The sequence below is a fragment of the Ostrinia nubilalis genome, chromosome 7 (assembly GCF_963855985.1).
Source record: "Ostrinia nubilalis chromosome 7, ilOstNubi1.1, whole genome shotgun sequence".
Taxonomy (NCBI): domain Eukaryota; kingdom Metazoa; phylum Arthropoda; class Insecta; order Lepidoptera; family Crambidae; genus Ostrinia; species Ostrinia nubilalis.
In genome coordinates, this window is record NC_087094.1 from 7336012 (window position 1) to 7355691 (window position 19680).

A 19680-nucleotide genomic window follows, 5' to 3' on the forward strand; every position below is an offset into this window, starting at 1 on the left:
AGAAAACCCAGTGGTCAGCCGCATTTCAAAATATTTTTTCAAGCGGCTGACCACTGGGTCTCAATGATCCAGTATTCAGCCACGATGTTATTGAAATAATATTTTAAGTATAAATGCGAATGCTTGTGTGTAAATCTATGAGTAATACTTCATGTTAGTTAAGTTTTACCTGAAATAATGGTATAATGTGTATTCATATCCAAAAGTTATTATTGTTCACTTTTTTTTAGCTAAAAGTGCCGAATGGCAAAAACTCGTTTCTTTTTAGAGATTTGAAGTTACCTCTTAGTATTGTGGTTGATTATAATTATATATACAGGTTGGAAACGATAAGTGATCTCATTCGATTATTTCTAAACTATACAAGATATCGAAAAACTGGTTACTGATCCTGAAGGTGCTTCACAAGCTCTATCCAACGGTACCAATATTAGGTTACAGAATTAACTGGATCCATCCGAAAATGTAATGTTTTCAGCCTCCTTAGTTTATTCTGTAACCTATTATTGACACCGTTTGAAAGAGCTTGTGAAGCACTTTCAGAATCAGTAATCAGTTTTTCGATATCTTGTATAGTTTAGAAATAATCGAGTGAGATCACTTAACGTTTCCACCCTGTATATATTGTGGATTATAGATACATCAATAGGACATATTATATACTAATATCGTTGATTTTTTAAAAAATAAATATTGCTGTTTTTATTATGATAAGTAATAAGAAGTTCCTAGAAAATAAGAAGACAAAGAGATTGTAACAGTATGTTTAAAATAATATTTGTATAATGTGCGATATACATTTTTTTGTGCTAAGTAAATCGTTGCTATAAAAATGTGAATAATATCGTTGATTTTGATATTACATTGTTTATTTTGATCTCATTATTAGTTATACTTACTATAGGCTGAACACTGGGTTCAACAAGGCTGTTTATTGGTTTTTAGAGGCTGTTCACTGGGACACTGGGCCATTTTTTGTTTAAAATTAATTATATATTTTACTAAGAGAATTATTGTGTTTGATAAACGTTGATTCGAAACTACAATAAACAATAAATCCATACATGTTGTACGTTTTTTTATTCGACGATTGTTGTAGAAATGGCAATTGTCAAAACTTCAAAAAGCTGTTATGAGGCTGACCACTGGTGCCGTTACCCTATATTTTAGATTTTTTCTTTTTTTTGCCAGTGCACAGTGTAGTTAACACCATAGTGATTCGGCTCCTTGGCCGCGCAACGCTGGCCACTAACAAAAACTACATTATTTTCCGATGAAGAAATTTATCGATCTTCTTTTTTTTTCTCTTCTCGATCACCCTCGAAATTATCACTTAGCAAAGTTAGCACACATAATTTCCACTAGTCGTAATTTGTAAATATTATGTTTTCATTTTTCCGTATCTCAAGTAGGTATTCATTACTCAGTTATGTAAATACTAAATCCAGAAACACATAACATTAGGGCCCATTAAGCCCTCACACATAGAGTTCTTTGTTCTGCACGACTTTGATATGATTATTATGTAAAACGTACGGCGATAATGCAATTACATAACAGGTAACATTGAACCTTTACTTTCTCATATCATATTGATTACATTTTCAAGATTAAACACGTCTGGTTATTATGGAATCAGAATCAAGTAATGAAGTTTAATTAATATGGTTATAAATAAGAACATTTATACGTTTAATCCTTTTCCTTGAGACGAAAGTCTCTTCTCAAACGTAGTTCTTGCAACTCACGAAGGTGAGTGAGCTTTACTTGCGTGTGTACGTGTACATGCACATAACGATAGTGTAATTATTGTCTATCAAAACTTTTCCACACATGTAAAGCTCACTTGTCTTCGTGAATTGCAACAACTATAAATTTTAATTAACTAAAGTCTCATTAAATAATACATTATACAATGTGTATTAAGTATAATACCAGGCCTGTTCATCTCCGCGAGTTTAGGTACATCGAAAACAAAACACGCACGATTGCCCCCTACAAGAGTACTATTCGACAAGGCCTCACATACGAGCGAACATTGACTCACGCACGCGTATTCTTGTGTATGATGGAAAAAAATAAAGAAAATGGTGTACTAAATACTGTGCAGTATTTAACTGCCTAAATAATAATAAAAACACAGAATGTACTTTTTTAAGTTGCCTGAAGACACTGAGAGGTAAATAAGTAGTTAATATTATTCATGATAATTCATGCTAAATCATGTATTTCCTCCGCCATTTTCTGCAGATTGGCACCTCACGTCACATCATTTTACCGAAGTCAGCCCTATAGCTTCGGCGCAGTACCGATCACTGACGTTTGTCAACAAAACTTCTGACAAACTTGCTTGACTCTTGAGACAAGCTAAATTACACCATATTGTTAATGACATTGAGCATACATTTTTTTAAATACCTTCGCGAAGTAAATCTTCTGTACGTAGTACTTATTATTATTCTGTGATAATACTTACACACTAAGTTTGTTACAAAATCGCACCTATTGAAACAACATAAGATCTCACAGTATTGAGCTCGATCTGCCGTCGTCCGTACGTATCCTTATGCTGGTTTCATTATATTTTTTACAATAAGAATAGATTTTACATTTGTTCACGATGGTTTAATTAATAATTATGGTAGCTAGTAAATTAACAAATAGAAAAAAACATCTGAACCTTGGTTGTTTACTTTTAGTAAAAATTATGCAGCCCTAATGGGCGTAATTTTGCGATCAGTCGCGAATATTCGATTTACTCACGCAAGACGTAAGTTTTGAATTCGAGATAAAGGTATAAACAGCAAACAAAATAATATTTATACAAGCATATTAGTATCGTCTAAAAATTGAATAAATTTATAGATTTGAACAAAATTTTCAAATGAAAAATTTTTCTTTGGAGGAAATATTTAGATAGCAATTTAAATATGATTCTAATAATTATTAAATATAATATTTATTAACTAGCGGCCGCCCGCGACTTCGTACGCGTGGATCTCGTTTTACCCCCCCTTCATCTATCTTACGCGGTTCAGATTTTTTCATACAAATGTTTTTTCCCGCTAACTCCCGTTCCTGTGGGAATTTTGTAATATCCTGTTGTAACTAACCTTTAAGTTTACTAAGGTACCTGCATGCCAAATTTCAAGAGTTTATCTTACGCGGTTTGGATTTTTTCATACAAATGTGTTTTCCCGCTAACTCTCGTTCCCGTGGGAATTTTGCAATATCCTGTTTTAACTAACCTTTAAGTTTACTAAGATACCTGCATGCCAAGTTTCAAGAGTCTAACTTAAGCGGCTTAGATTTTTCATACAAAAGGATTTTCCCGCTAATTCCATTTTTGGCATCAGTATCGATCACTAATCACCCCTTGATAGTTATTTTGAAAATATATTTCATGTACAGAATTGACCTCTCTACAGATTTATTATAAGTATAGATTAAACAAGTGCCTAAGTCTCTAACGATCAAAGAACTAATCTCGAATCCACTAATGCCAACGTACAGTTATTCTAAAAATACTTTAAGAAACCTAAATTCACAAAATAAACAAATGCCGACAGATTTTTCTTTTTTTTCTTTAAAGCAAGCTCGTTCGTATCAAGAATAACCGCGTCGTCTCAGCGCGTACGTTGTATGAAACTGCAGTGACGTAGGCTCCGTGTATATAGTCGCTTGCGCAGGATTCTATTCAATAGTCGAGATCGCGCACGCCTCCGCTCCTTATGGGATAAGAAATAAAAGATTAAAGGAAGTACACAGTGAGGCCCCGAAAAGTTCGTGTTCAATAAGGTAGGGCAGTGCTTGGACGTGTGTTGTTTCAGCTTAGTAAATTAATTCAAAATTACATTAAAATAATTTGAGTGCATTGAAAGGAAATTTTAAATTAATATTTGCATAATATTTAACGCGAAATTGTGGTGAGTAATAAGTGACAAAAAAAATTAACGATTTAAAATTTTGGGTCAATAATTTAAAGATTTATTTTTTAAACTTATTTAATATGCATAATATTTTATCCAAATTTCTATAACGTATTTTATAAATATAGTTGCTGTGTTTATTTTAGTGTGTCAAAATACATATTATTATAACATTAATGGTATTTTCAATATCAAACATTTTTAAAATAACTGCTGCTTTTTTGGATATTTTTATCATAGATTTCATTTATGAATTAAAATCAATAATTATAATCGTAAGGGTTGTAGAAAATATGTCTGATACTATATTCACACGTGATGAAAAACGATCAAACTTTAATTTTAATATTCATAAGCCGGAGTTATGTAATGAACCCAATTTACATATTTCTAAAACTTGATCGAGCGAAATCTGTCGTACAAAATGCAAAGTAGTAGAAATCCTCTCAGTTTTTAAACTTTCCCCACTAAAAGGATTGTATTTGTTTCATATTATGACAAATTAAAACATATCCATACTAATATTACACATGATAGACTCTACATTTCACATAAAGTATGTTTTAATTTAAAAACACAATATTTCACCAGAGTATTTATGAAAAATGTAGACCAACTAAAAGTGCAGGCGTAATTCACAATTTTCTCACAAAACCACAGAGAGAAAGTTAATAACAGTTATTACTTTTACTTAAGTAAGTTTATAAACCTTCAAACGATTATAACTAATGTCGGATTATTTCCTGATAGACGCATCTCACATCTCAAACGAAATTTCACCTTAGGCTCATGATTAGGGCGCAAAAATTCAACTTACTTGATTGTTATTATTAGCATGAGGTAATTTTATCATATTATCACATTAATTGATTTCGGCAGCAAAATAAACATATTAAGTATGTATGTTGAAACATCATTGAGTTCATACACATAGCCATACATAATATTATGAATTAGAAATAATGACTCATATTATCTTCAGCCTTAGCAACGTTATTTCGGAAATTGCATTTTACTTATTTTTGTTAAGTTAGCTATAAGCTCTTATAATTACTACTGTAGAAAGAAGAAGATGAACAAAATATGTGTTGATAATAAAACGAAGTCAATTACTGGTATTACAGCTTTATAAGCACCTTGTCTAGAATACATTAAAATAAATCAATAACTTAATCATTTTATGTTAGTCTTGTAATACTCGTACCTAATGGTTACAATAAGTATTCATATTATATTAGGTTTACGAGAATTTCATGAGTTGAGTAGTTAAATAATTTTAGCTGGTCACAGTGCTATTAAATTTCGCAAATATAGCAGGATTGCAGTTGCTTCATATTAAAATGCTAATCAGCATTTGCAAGCGTGTCATATGCAGTCACAATGTTCACTGTCAGGTTTTTATTTCTGTGCTTTTGTTCGCAGGAATAGGTAGTTTTCAAGATGAGTTACTCAGCGGAGAATGTGGTGCAGACCAGCACCTGGGCAGCGACGAGTTTCTTCTACGTGTTGCTGGTACCAGCGTTGGTACTATGGTACGCCTATTGGAGGATGTCCAGAAGACGCATGTACGAGCTGGCTGACAAATTAGATGGACCTCCAGGTCTGCCACTCATCGGCAACGCTTTGGAGTTCACTGGGGGATCAGCTGGTAAGTCTAAAAACTAGGTACGGATAGCACATCAAGATTAATATTGTAGTATTTTATCTAGCTGTAATAAGTCCTTTTTTGCAACAAAAATGTGTAGTCTCATGTAATGTTGACTGTACATTAAAACTGCACATCGTTCCGAGAAATAGCATACTTAGAGTAAACGAGGAAAACATACTAAAATTAAATTCATCCCTTGCTTTCATTATCTGAATGTTAATGGGCACTATGTTAATCAATGCCCATAAAAATATGGAAGGTCTTTGAGTAACAAAACCAATGTTTGTTTTCGTCTGAATCTGGAACAACCTTGACCTCGTGAGTGTCGTGTTCTCGTGTTGTTCTGGTGATATACATCCAGGCAGTGAATGGGTGCAATTTCTCAACGGATTTTAATCTATATGACGTAATACTGATTGAGCAATGTTTGTTTACAGACATATTCAAGAACCTTGTGGCGAAAAGCGCTCCTTATGACAAGGAAGGTGTTGTGAAGATCTGGATTGGACCCAGGCTGCTGGTGTTCCTTTACGACCCTCGTGACGTGGAGTTGATCCTCAGCAGTCATGTCTACATTGACAAGGCTGACGAATACAGATTCTTCAAGCCATGGCTTGGAAATGGACTCCTTATCAGCACTGGTAAATATAACTATTATTGATTTGTCAATTTTCCATAATGTACCATAATTCCGCTAAAACTTTTGTGATAAATAAGGAAACTGACTTACACAAACAATTCTTACACGTAATTCTAGATCACGGCCACAACAGCCTCGAAGTTAGCAATGTTTCGGAGAGGAGAACGTGTTTATTTGTGTCTGTCCAAAAGTTTTGAAATATTTAAATTTATCTGCAAAAAATATTTTGTCAGTGTGAATTTTTAGGACACGGTGCATCTTACGTGCTTACCACTACTCTCAACGTTCCGTAGACCGAAGAATTTCAAGTGTTGGTTACATAGGCTCGTTTGTTTTTAGGTCAAAAATGGCGCTCTCACCGCAAACTGATTGCCCCAACCTTCCACTTGAATGTCCTGAAGAGCTTCATCGACCTGTTCAACGCCAACTCCAGAGCTGTGGTCGACAAACTCAAGAAAGAGAGCGGTGCCTTCGACTGCCATGACTACATGAGCGAGTGCACAGTCGAAATCCTACTTGGTAAGTCAATTTTTCATTGCATTCGTTAGGTTAAGTAACGCTCGAGTTGACGGCCCTTAACTATGAATTTATTGATTTGATTTGGGAGGTAGCAAGAAGTTTATTTTATGATACTTAATACACATAGATGTTATAACTGCTGCACAAGCAACGTTAATAGATTAATATAATACATTGTATATAAATTATAATGAATAATTAAACAATCCGACATAAAGGTTTATGTTCGGAGGTCCAAATAAAGACATGTTTAAATCAACATCAATTCACTAACTGAATATATCGTTTACCTAATGGTAATTTGAATGATCATCAGGTCAGCCCTATGGATTTATGGCCTAGAGCAAAAAATAGAGTTGTTATCGTCCCAGCGCGAATGAGTTATTCGATAGACGCTCATCATGATGAATGCGAGTGGAATAGTAAACCAACTGCGATTCCGTCAAACGGCAAAGTATGTGTGTGCTGTGTCAATTCTTGAAACCCATGAGTTCGCCCATCGCTCAGTTGTTTTCAAGACTCTCATTTTTTAAAAGATCAACGTGAGATATATCGCAGACTGGAATCTTTGCCATTGTTCTAGTATTTCTGAGAAATGGATTTTACGTTATGCTAGCACTAAGAGGTCATATAAAATTTGCACACATTAGGATAATATGTTATGTTATGATTTATACACTCGTACAAATTGGGGTAGCTGGAGTTGGTTAATACAAACTGTGAAAATTTAAGCAAAATTGTGATTGTTTTTCTGTCAATTAATTCTAAATAGTTTGAATTGGTCATATTTAAAAAAAAATAAGATGATAATATTATACTATGTCTCGTTGAGCTGATTTAGCAAGTCAAAAGCCCATCCTTGCAAATATTTTTTTAAATTTCAAAAAAATGCTAAACCATGACTTAATTAAAAACATCTAACCTGATTGGTCAGATTTTTTATTTTATTAAACACGAATAAAATAAATTATTACTAAATTAGTAATATTACACGTGACTTGCTCTGAATTATTTCAAAATTAATACACGAAGTTATCAACGATGATCTTGATATATTTACATATTAGTTAAGTAATACAGTTGCTGACAACATAATGAGGAAAATTACACAAAACTATCGGTAACAATTACGCAATCTGCGATCGTCACAACGGAAGCGCGTGGTCAGCAAAAAAACGTATAAGCATAAATCGCGTATTAAAAATCGGGCCAAAACTCAAGGTGTCTGCGCGAAAATAATTTAGGATAATGGGCAATTCCTAGTAGAGTCACGTCGTAGAGCAGGTGACAACGCAGGTCAAGCCCGATCGCCGGAACACTGGACGTTCGCCGTTCTTGAGCGAGTGCGATTTAAAGTTTGCGAAACGATTCGAGAATTGCACACCTATCCGTAAATACACCACATCAAGCTATCGATGACTACAATATTTACATCACTACAAAACTGGTCGAAGAACCACATAAAACTGACGCTGATTATACCACATTGGTTAATATTTAACATTTAACCCATTTGCGGAACAGCGCGATGGCAAATATTTTCATCAATGGCGTTAGAAATAATTGAGAATCTTACTAGGTATGCAAAATCACTTGAAACCTATGTTACAGTTAGGCTTTTACATTTACAAATACATTAGTTTTTATTTCATTCAAAAATACCCAGTAGTTATGATTTTATAGGCATTCAAAGTTCGCTTAAATATCGAGTCCCGCCGACGGTCACGTGACCCCGCGTGACGTACATTCACAGTGTCCGCTCACTAGAAAACGGATATAAACATACTTAAATACATTTTTTTTGTAAATACAAACTTATTATACATATTAACACCCAGACCCATCACAGAAATTAAAATTGAACCAAACCCAAACTTGATGCGATTGTGTCGTTTTATTGCGAATTACCTTCCAGCTCCATCATTACACCCTGATTACTATATAGAATTAAAGTACTCATCAATACAAAACGAACGAGCCCAAACTCGATGGATTTAAGTCGTTTTATTATAGAGTTCCTATGGCTCCATCATCAGATCAGCTCCATGTCATCATAATATTGCATGGTCATCCAAATCACATGTGTTTGCGAAATTTCAGCTTAATCGGTTGCCTGGAAGTGGGTCTTAATTCAGCTTGCAAGATTCCACCCATACAAATATGAGCCAGTCACTGAAATATGACGTCACGCGCATAAAATGGCGGGCCGGCCGCCGCCCGCACTTTTAAAATTCAATATCTTGGAAACTAATTGACGTATCGAAATAATTATTTCACGTGTATTTTTTATTTTTAACAGAGAATACAGAAAGCTAAAAAACAAAAATAGTGAACATTCTTCATTGAAGTAATGATAGTTCTGTACTTTAGTTGTAATGTGAAATGTTCACTAAATTGCTACGAGTATTACGTCTATGACTTTATGGAACGGCTAATTATGTTGTTTCTTTGGATCAGTTGAGGCCCGTATCGTGGTAGGTCTGCTTAACTCATAATACAAGAAGTACAGTAGTTATTGAATCATTTGTTGATGACACGTAGTATTGAAATGAGTTTGGCGACCTCCCACGGCACACGTATTGATAATGGCCAATATTCGCCATCAACGGGCACAGAATGTTACGCCGTGCTGTCACGTTACGCTCCACGTTACTCAACCACTTTAAATACTATGGAGGTTAATAGCTCTTTCTTTTTTAATGTGAGTCATGAAACCAGTGATTATAATAGTTTGTTATGTGTTACAGAAACTGCCATGGGCGTTAGCAAGAGCACTCAAGATCAGAGCGGGTTTGAGTACGCGATGGCCGTGATGAAGATGTGCGACATCCTTCACTTGAGACACACCAAGATCTGGCTGAGGCCGGAATTCTTGTTCAACTTCACGCAGTACGCCAAAAGCCAAACAAAACTCCTTGACGTCATTCATGGATTGACCAAGAAGGTAATCCTGGCATAGTAACCTTAGCTACGTGTTTGATGGGTTTAAAGAATCATCAGTTTGCCATTCAGGTTTAAACCATACTTTATGTAAATTTTTACTTGCGTCAAATAGATTTGCACCCGTATAGAATATTAATCAAATAGCCGATTTAGTCGTAGTTGATTTATTACTATTATTATCAGCTACACTACTTTTTTTTGAATATTTAACGTTTTATTATTTACCTAAGCTCCTCTCTGGTTAGGAATTTATTTGATAAACATAAATAAACTAACGACTTTTTATTCCTTCAGGTTATAAAGAGGAAGAAGGAAGAATTCCAAGCTGGAAAGAAACCTTCAGTCTTAACAGAAACTGTTGAACCTACAACCACTGAAATTCCTACAGCCAAGACCACGTCTGTAGAAGGTCTATCCTTTGGACAATCTGCTGGTCTCAAGGATGACTTGGACGTCGAAGACAACGACGTAGGACAGAAGAAGCGTCTTGCTTTCCTTGACTTGCTGTTGGAGAGTTCGCAGAGCGGTGTCGTCATTACTGATGAAGAAATTAAGGAGCAAGTCGACACTATTATGTTTGAGGTAAGATTGAATTCTAAAGTTTGCAATATTTTTTGCATAATAAATATTAATTTTGCAAGAACATCTTAATAAAAAAATAATTTATTCAGGGTCACGACACCACTGCCGCTGGCAGTAGTTTCTTCCTATCTATGATGGGAATCCACCAACACATTCAAGACAAAGTGATCGAAGAGCTCGATCAAATCTTCGGAGACTCAGACCGTCCAGCTACCTTCCAAGACACACTAGAAATGAAATATTTGGAAAGATGTTTGATGGAAACTCTGAGGATGTACCCTCCAGTGCCGATCATAGCTCGTCACCTCAAGCAGGATATCACGCTACGTAAGTAGAGAGTTTATAGAACATACATTAAAAGACCCATCGTCTATTATGCATAAATTGAACCATAAAATTTACTTTTCCTGACTGATTTCTTTTTTATACAGCGTCATGTGGAAAGCAAGTACCAGCTGGAACTACTGTGATTATCGCCACATACAAGCTGCACCGCCGGCCTGACGTATACAGCAACCCAACGAAGTTCAACCCAGACAACTTCCTGCCAGAACAATCAGCTAATCGCCACTACTATGCCTTCGTACCGTTCTCCGCTGGACCCAGGAGTTGTGTAGGTGAGTGAATTGAAAGTGAAACTTTATATTAGGTATTTATTGTTGATGATGTTTTTATAGAACTTTTAAATAGATATTGTAATAAAACATTATCTATGGTTTATGCAACCAATGAATTTAGTTACATAACATATCTACAAAATTCCTTATTAGGTAGTAAAGCTTAAATATTTTTCTAATTAGACATTTTTGCCAACAGGTCGTAAATACGCCATGTTGAAGTTGAAGATCATCCTTTCCACCATCCTAAGAAACTTCAGAGTCCACTCCGACCTGAAAGAGTCAGACTTCAATCTCCAAGCTGACATCATCCTGAAGAGAGCAGAAGGTTTCAAAGTCCGTCTAGAACCCAGGAAACGGGCACCAAAGGTCGTTTCATAGGCACCATTACGTTCCCAAAACCCTATTTCTATAAGTTACTACACTTATTTAACCCTATACTTGGCAAAGACGGTTTTGGTTAATATTTGTGATTTACACTATAAATATTGGATTTAGGACGAGTAAAAATCATGTAAAAAATACGAAAAAAAATCTTAGGTATGTAGTTTTGGAAATATAGTATGTATCTTTAAGTGCACATTGCCAGCTTTGTAGTAAATTAAAACATGGTTTATTTTTTAGTAAAAATTAGTTATTTAAATGAAAATTACTACAAAACCTTAAGCTATACCTTATTTGAGAAATAAAAAATAAGTATATTTTACAAAAAACTGAAAACAAAGTAAAAAACCCACTTCAAAGTCTGTAACGCCTTGCAAGTATAGCTGCATTTGGATGTATGAGAACCACTCCATCAGCGTCGTTGGAGTACCTCCTGAACCTCGCACCCCTCTTACCATCCAGGAGAAGCAAATGCAGATAGGACACATAGGAATCCTGCAAGACCATTAAAGAAATACGAGGGGTATTGACGCCAACTGGTACCGAACTGTGTTCACGTCTTCGATTGAAGATAATTTGATACCCAACTTACAATGGAAACGCAAGATAGCGGAAATGGATCTCTGGAACTCTCTGGGAAACTATGCAGCAGTCGAACTGGCTGAAATTCTTCAATCACTAGCTTTATAACCAGAAGCATGCAGCAGCCTGAATAGGCTGCTCGCTTTTTGGAGGTGATCTGGGTTGTTTGGAGTAGGAAGATAACCACCCAAGAGAATCAGGGGGCTAAGTGCGGCTTCTAATTCATCAACTGAAGTGTCACCGCCACTGACTTTCGACCTGGTTCCAGATTTTGGAACCAGAACCAGCATTTTGCACGCCTGATTTTGTTGCCGCAGCACAAAGTTGTCCAAAAAACAACATTATTTTTTACATGAATTAAAACTCACATCGGCATATAATTTACAGCTTTAAATATTACTAACTAATAACATGATCCCTTTGTTATGCGATAAAATCTATGAAAAAAATTATAAAATAAAGTCAACGAGAACCTGGCAATGTGTCTTTAAAGATACATTCAAAATTGAAAGTAAATTATTACGTATCTGACAGTGTGCATTTAGAGATACATTCGGACAATCCGCGTCGTACAAGAATAATGATACAAAATTTGGGATGAAAAAACCGCACTATCATCAAGAAACCTTTATTTACTATCCATATTACTACATATAATCACCAATATTCTTTAAAAAAAACACCGAAAATGATAAAAAATATTAGCCGGTGCGTAGACGCCTGTCAACGGTCTGACATTTTGAATATTACTGTTAAATCTGTGCAGCCTGTAGCGATTCTATATTGTGTAACACAATCAGTAGTATTTGGGCTAACGTAATATTAAAAAAACATTTAAAAATAGTTTTTGGTTTCTCCCCCATATTTTTGTTTTGGTCAACGTATCTTTAAATGCACAATGCCAAGAAAAGGGTTAATAAAGGCCAAACATGAATAGACTATAGATAGAGTGAACATTTTCAACGCTGCTTATAATTCAAAGTATAAAACTCACCCTAAATGTTGCCAAATGTGACAACGAAAGTAAAAAAAATATTTCTAAATACCTAGATATTACCTACTTTAAAAATATATCAATAACAACGAAGAAACGATTAGGTGGGGTTTTTAATTGTTCCTAATTTGGTAACGGTATTTGAATCCAAAATATCTTTGCGCAGCATTAACTTCAAATCGTATTTTAAGTAATGTGAAGGCAGTTTGTTGGTGGTCATATTTTGTGATAAATAAATTATTAAAATAGAACATTACTGTCAAAATAGGAGATTCGATAATATTGGTGGCAGTAATTCTGGGGAGTGATGTTGGTAAAAGATTGCATTTTTGCTCAGTTTCATCTATTCGATGCATTGTAAATAACTAGTTTAAGTCTTTGTGATTTATGATAATGTAATTTGGTTATAAATAAAATATAATTAAAATCTTGCAATTTTATTCACCTAATGACCTTTCAGCCAGTTGCACTTTCATGCCATAATTTTCTAATTACGTTATTAAATTAAATTATGTCATGCAGTAAATTCAAATTGAATTTCATGAACATATTAAAGTGATGTGCATTGGGAAATTCTTACATTAAAAAAAAAAAATGCATCATCAACAACAACAACATCTACGTGGTTGTCTAGAGATATACGGAGTAAAATTAAATTGAAATCTCGTACTGGTCACTCCGTCAAGTGTTACTCGAGACTCCTGATTTTGTAAGCTTGATGTTGACAATGGAAACGTTTGGCGGAAAATAGCGCTAGTAAATAAAATAGCGTCCTTCTAGCGGTAGGTGCTGTCACTGTCGAAAAATGTATGGAAAACGTCACTTTTGAAGCTTAGCAAACGTGTCCTAGCCGAAAACATGCTAAAGTTTTCGGCGGTTGCCATGGCATTCGCCATTTTGCTAGCAAATTAATTCTAACAATGCTATTATTCGCCAAACGCAGCCAATTAAATGCTGTCATTTATTAACACCTATCAGTAGATGTCAGTATAAATTTTTGAAGTCTGTAGTAAATAAACAGGGTTTGAATTTGATTTTAATGTTATTTAAAAGACAATGTAAATGTTGTAATGGACAAATAATGACCATTGTTATTGAACCGCGGGGCAACCGAATGCAATCGCGTTGCACCCAATTGAGAAGTGGAAATAAATTGAATAAACTCATAAAGATAACAAAATCATTTAAAAGTTTATTAAAAACAAATTAGATAGTACGTTATAAATCTTACACGAGCTGTACAATATTAATGCTATTGACTTTTAATTGGTATTTATGTTTATGTTAAAACAATTTATTCAATTCTATTAAATTACTGTTCTATACTTTTTTGAAAAAATCAAAATTAAAAATATTTATTCAGTTTAGACCACGAGTGGCACTTATGAACGTCAAATATAGTAAATAAAAGAAAAGGTAGCCCATATGTAGAAAGATTTATGTCCTAGCTTATAGCCACATAATGCGTAAAAAAAATAGTAAAACCTGTTACGACACTTCATAGTAAGCGCAAATGTCAGAGTGACATTTTGACGGATTCTCAAAAGAATTTTTTTGGTAAGAAAACTCCTTTATCATTGGCGGCTTTTTCAATACCATTATTATTTTCCCTTTGCCGTAAAAAAGGAAAACAAGTTGCAGAACTTTAGGGATTCTAAAGTCCTACTTTAAGGTGTAGGTATGCCTTAATCTTAACTTAATCTAGATTTATGACACCACACTACAAATTGTACCTATGCCTATTCTTTGGACTTTGTTTTAAAAATAGTCTAGTTTTTTGTATGACCGTGATGTTTACGAGGAAAAGACAACATCGTCATTCTAATTCCCTAGGAAAGTCCTTGAACTTGAACCTCACATACAACCATCACTTACAGTTCAAAATTTAATGAAGCAGCGGAAAATGTTGTCACTAACATAACGACTGTTACCATAGTGGATAAAGAAGATTTAACTAACAGGTTGGCAATAAAGATCATTATTCTGTGCTGAAATCTTATTTATTAGGTAATTTAGTTTTTAATCACCACAAAGGATTGTCGTTATTATAACGCTACGACATAAATAACCGTAATTATAAAATTAAAGCTTTACATTAAAATATTCTAAAGAACTGAAATTAGATATTTATTAAGATCATTGCTAATTGGGTCGTTGACATCGCCAATCAATTCAATTACATTTAGTTATTGATATCAATCGCATTTAAAATTAAGTCTGTTATTAAGCTTAGACTTGAAATCAACTACCCAATCACACAGATTCGTCTTTGGAGTCCATTCGCTGACCTCTAGAGTAGCTGCTGCGTAGGGTCCTTATGTCCTCAACGGTGTCAGTTCTTCCAAGCAGGGCATCCCCTTCAGAGAAATCCATTTCCACAAGTGTGGAAGACGCTTTCATATTTAGTTGCATCCTGTTGAGTGAAAAATCACAAGATCAGTGTCATTATTAGGAAAAAAGCCCTAGTGTAGGTACATTGAACTTTAATATGAATACATAAATATTAACACTGGAGTACACGCGTGGCTTACTATAGTAGACCAGGGTAACATTTTACGCTATAACTTTTTAAAAACTTGCGCCAGAGAGCTGGCATTCCAGGAAAGCCTCGTTTACTAAATTTGTCAATAAGCCAGTAAAGCTTGGGTCTCTAGAGTCTGCGCATTTTTCTAAAATTGGGAGTCAAAACTGCGAGTCTACTCAAAAGCCCGAAATCACTTGACAAAAAAAATATGGAAGACTTGCAAAAAATGGATTCACCCCATGTACCAGGTAGTAGAAAGTCTTGAATACTATGAAAGATAAAAAACAAATCACATTTTTTCAGTAAAAAATTTTTTTGCTAACGTGGAGATCAGAGTGCAATTTTGGTCCAAAAATTTTACAAATTTTAAATCCGTTTATATTGTTTAATCCCAAATAGTTTTATAAAGAAACTTTGATTATAAAAGAACTACAATAAACACTTTTATTATTTACATAGTAATTTTATTCCTAAATTGCTTACAAACTGATTTACAGTGATTTTAAATTGGCTTACCAGAGTAGGCCGCGCGTGTATTGGTGTAAAAAAAGGGGCGCGTGTACTGTAGTGTTAAGTCTATTAGTTATCTCTGATATGAATATTTTAGTAGTATTTTAGCAGTAGTAGGAAAAAGACTTGAAGGACGAATTTTTTTCATCATCCTGCAGGCACGTGATACGGCCGGTTCACACATGTCTCCGTTTTACTGTTTCGTTTTATCGTGTACGTTTTTTTTCGTCGATAGCGTATGTAGTTGTATGAGCGACTTCACACATGACACAATATTCTGTATACAGTAATACATACATCGACGAAAAAAAAAACGTACACGATAAAACGGAACAGTAAAACGGGGACATGGTGTGAACCGGCCGTTAGTCGGACTTGTAGGAACGTCTTCTGAACTATGCTCCTATGTGACAGGTGGTTGTCATTTGTTTTGTCGGGATCATGTTGCCTAATTTATTATGAGTAAGCAGGCGAAACCAAACCACCCTAATAAAAGACTCATTAAAAGACGACTTCACGTGACTTCACTAAGACGTCACGTCGAGAGCACGTGTTTGCAAGCACGTACGCAAGTGGATATATGTGACTGCTAAACAGCACTATAGATAGCTATACACCATAGTTCCCAGTACAAATTAGGTTCACAAAGGAACTATTTTTGCAAAGCGAACCAGCTAGTGACCTCTAGAAGGTCACACTTCTTTAAAAAAGACAAGTAGACCACGTGTATGGAGACCAACACGACGAATAGATCTACGAATCGGCCGAATACGAATATGCCTTTTAAAATACTCAAGACATCATCAGAGGGATCAAATTCTCCTGATCGTGAAAGTTGGAGGCGAGAAATTCCTACAAAAGTTACGCCAAATATAAAATATAAAATGCACAGATAGAAGATCTTGAAATGTTTGTGTCATACCTTAAAATATCCAGTGGCGTTCGATTATGCTTCGGGCATAGACAAGGCACAAAGTCATGCTTCTTCTTCCTGACCCACCAGCCTGCGTGTGATAGCTTCCACTCTATGGTCTTCGTCTGTGCCACAGAGCATGAACCTGCTTCTCGTAATAGGCTGAAGTAACTCGCCATCAATTCCTGACCTAAGTTATGAATTTTAATTTCTATATTATTGTTATATTCATATAAAATGATACGATTTCCAAATTACCATATTATGTAGCTGATGATCAAGATAGTTAAAAGATGACAAATTATCACTTAAACTATGTTATTTACATATTTTAGAAATTTATGTAAACTTTTACCTGCAGATATCGCCATCATTAGTCGCGACTGTTCCGCTTCTTCTTCGAATATTTCCCTTTTCCGTGATTGGTAAATGAAACCCTCATCGTCATCTTCACCGCCGCCGATATCAAATTGACTGACACTGGGCTGAAATTTTTTACAAGAACTGAACAAGACGTCTTTCTTATAACTTGAAATATCAAATTCTTTCCCACACGTTCTTTATTACACAATAAGGCTGGCATGCACCATCAGCAAGATGGACTTTAACAATCGTCAAAAGTCTGTCAAACAACATACAAAAATCACCGGTCAAGGTTATAGTTATGGTTAAAATAAGGTCGTGCAACTCAGCCTATGTGCCGGTGCGGTGGCAAGCTCAAAACATAGCCTGGGATCGACTTTTAGTTGGCCAATAGTAGGGCCCAATTCTAACTTGTATTAGGAATCGGCCGATTGCGGCCGATATCAAATCGATATAATGTGCGCACTTTCATACATGTCCATACTGGTTAACAGCCCGTTCCAACTTATCAGCCAATAAAAGTCGATGGTCTGTGCCTAGGCTCCTAGAACCCTTTCATGCTAATTGAAGGTATTAAAAGTTTTTAAGATATTAAGAACTATGGCAGTGAACACACTCCTAGAGAGCTTAACAGGCGCAATTAGTTACCTTATGTAAAAAGAAATAAGGAACAATGTTTCGCCCCCTTACCTTTTGAAAAGAGCTGCCCATGAAGCAAGTGAAAGCCTCAGCCAGATGCTGCGTGCCGAGCTCGGGGCGCTCGCGGCGCAGATGCAGCTCGCCCAGCAGATGCAGCGCGCGGCCCAGCTGCCGCCGCAGCCCGCGCTCCATGGCCAGCGCGCCCATCTCCGTCAGCAGCCGCGCCGCCGTCTCGTGCTCGCCCAGCCTGATGCCAAGTGATAGCTATCAGGACCAACTAGAGTAAGACATCTTCAGCGAGGGCTCCAGAAGCTTCCATAGTCCATCTCCGTCAGCAGCCGCGCCGCCGTCTCGTGCTCGCCCAGCCTGATGTCAAGTGATAGCTATCAGGACCAACTAGAGATATCAGACATCTTCAGCGCGCGCTCCAGAAGCTTCCATAGTCCATCTCTATCAGCAGCCGCGCCGCCGTCTCGTGCTCGCCCAGCCTGATGTCAAGTGATAGGCTATCAGGACCAACTAGAGATATCAGACATTTTCAGCGCGCGCTCCAGAAGATTCCATAGTCCATCTCCGTCAGAAGCCGCACCGCCCAGTCTATAAGACCAGCTCCAGATAAAGTCTCTGATAGGCTATCAGGGACTTATCTGACAGATAAGATCTAAGTTTTTAGCTAGTTTCAATATTTGATATTTTCTTTAGTTTTCTGACGTACACCGCTATCTGACAGATAAGTTGTTGATAACCTGTGGCTTTCATTTGCCAAACATTAGATTATATTCAAGACATTGTGATCCCAAGTTGTGGTTTATCTGACAGATAAGTTCCTGATAAACCATTTCAACTTTTTCAAGAGCTGTGTCTATCCAAGATTTGTAAATCCAAAGGTTGCATTTTATCTGACAGATAAGTTGCTGATAAACAATCAGCGAGTGGCGACACAGGCCCATGGAGCAAGTGAAGGCCTCGGCCAGATGCTGCGTGCCGAGCTCGGGGCGCTCGCGGCGCAGATGCAGCTCGCCCAGCAGATGCAGCGCGCGGCCCAGCTGCCGCCGCAGCCCGCGCTCCATGGCCAGCGCGCCCATCTCCGTCAGCAGCCGCGCCGCCGTCTCGTGCTCGCCCAGCCTGATGTCAAGTGATAGCTATCAGGACCAACTAGAGATATCAGACATCTTCAGCGCGCGCTCCAGAAGCTTCCATAGCAGCAGCCGCGCCGCCGTCTCGTGCTCGCCCAGCCTGATGTCAAGTGATAGCTATCAGGACCAACTAGAGATATCAGACATCTTCAGCGCGCGCTCCAGAAGCTTCCATAGCAGCAGCCGCGCCGCCGTCTCGTGCTCGCCCAGCCTGATGTCAAGTGATAGCTATCAGGACCAACTAGAGATATCAGACATCTTCAGCGCGCGCTCCAGAAGCTTCCATAGCAGCAGCCGCGCCGCCGTCTCGTGCTCGCCCAGCCTGATGTCAAGTGATAGCTATCAGGACCAACTAGAGATATCAGACATCTTCAGCGCGCGCTCCAGGAACTTCCATAGTCCATCTCCGTCAGCAGCCGCGCCGCCGTCTCGTGCTCGCCCAGCCTGATGCCAAGAAGAGATAGACTATCGAGAGCAGCTAGAGATATCAGACATCTTCAGCGCGCGCTCCAGAAACTTCCATAGTCTATCTCTATATGCAATAAACATTTATGACTATGACTATGACTATGACTACCAGCAGCCGCGCCACCGTTTCGTGCTCGCCCAGCCTGATATAACCAGGTCCTGCTAAAGTCTCAGATAGTCTATCTGGGACTTATCTAGCAGATAAGTACCAAAAGTTGGGCCAGTTTAATTAGGTATTTTCTTTAGTTTTCTTACATACACCGCTATCTGACAGATAAGTTGCTGATAA

At 36.7% G+C, this 19680-nt stretch overlaps 2 protein-coding genes across 2 annotated transcripts; one reads left to right on the forward strand and one right to left on the reverse strand.

Moving 5' to 3' along the window:
* The first annotated feature begins 3691 nt into the window (after positions 1 to 3691).
* Positions 3692 to 11305, forward strand: LOC135073160 (cytochrome P450 4g15). Its single transcript, XM_063967208.1, has 9 exons — positions 3692 to 3798; positions 5352 to 5577; positions 6015 to 6218; positions 6557 to 6736; positions 9484 to 9680; positions 9974 to 10261; positions 10351 to 10588; positions 10693 to 10878; positions 11078 to 11305. Exons 2-9 carry the CDS (start codon positions 5370 to 5372, stop codon positions 11257 to 11259), a joined length of 1683 nt encoding a protein of 560 aa, XP_063823278.1. The 5' UTR covers positions 3692 to 3798; positions 5352 to 5369; the 3' UTR covers positions 11260 to 11305.
* A 3527-nt stretch (positions 11306 to 14832) lies between these two features.
* Positions 14833 to 18857, reverse strand: LOC135073480 (uncharacterized). The gene is made up of 6 exons (XM_063967664.1): positions 18624 to 18857; positions 18077 to 18153; positions 17839 to 18034; positions 17141 to 17270; positions 16795 to 16975; positions 14833 to 15251 (listed from the first exon to the last, which is right to left on the reverse strand). The coding sequence occupies exons 1-6, from the start codon at positions 18855 to 18857 to the stop codon at positions 15092 to 15094; spliced, it is 978 nt and encodes a 325-aa protein (XP_063823734.1). The 3' UTR covers positions 14833 to 15091.
* Positions 18858 to 19680: the final 823 nt, after the last annotated feature.

Excerpts from the sequence above, each read along its gene's own strand:
- LOC135073480 (XM_063967664.1), bottom strand. The coding sequence starts at position 18,857 with ATGGAGCGCGGGCTGCGGCGGCAGCTGGGCCGCGCGCTGCATCTGCTG. Across the intron at positions 17,271-17,838 it reads TGGGCAGCTCTTTTCAAAAG|CCCAGTGTCAGTCAATTTGA; the intron begins GTAAGGGGGCGA and ends AAAAAATTTCAG. Across the intron at positions 15,252-16,794 it reads ACGCCACTGGATATTTTAAG|GATGCAACTAAATATGAAAG; the intron begins GTATGACACAAA and ends TTCACTCAACAG.
- LOC135073160 (XM_063967208.1), top strand. The coding sequence starts at position 5,370 with ATGAGTTACTCAGCGGAGAATGTGGTGCAGACCAGCACCTGGGCAGCG. Across the intron at positions 6,737-9,483 it reads CACAGTCGAAATCCTACTTG|AAACTGCCATGGGCGTTAGC; the intron begins GTAAGTCAATTT and ends TATGTGTTACAG. Across the intron at positions 10,262-10,350 it reads TCGACACTATTATGTTTGAG|GGTCACGACACCACTGCCGC; the intron begins GTAAGATTGAAT and ends TAATTTATTCAG.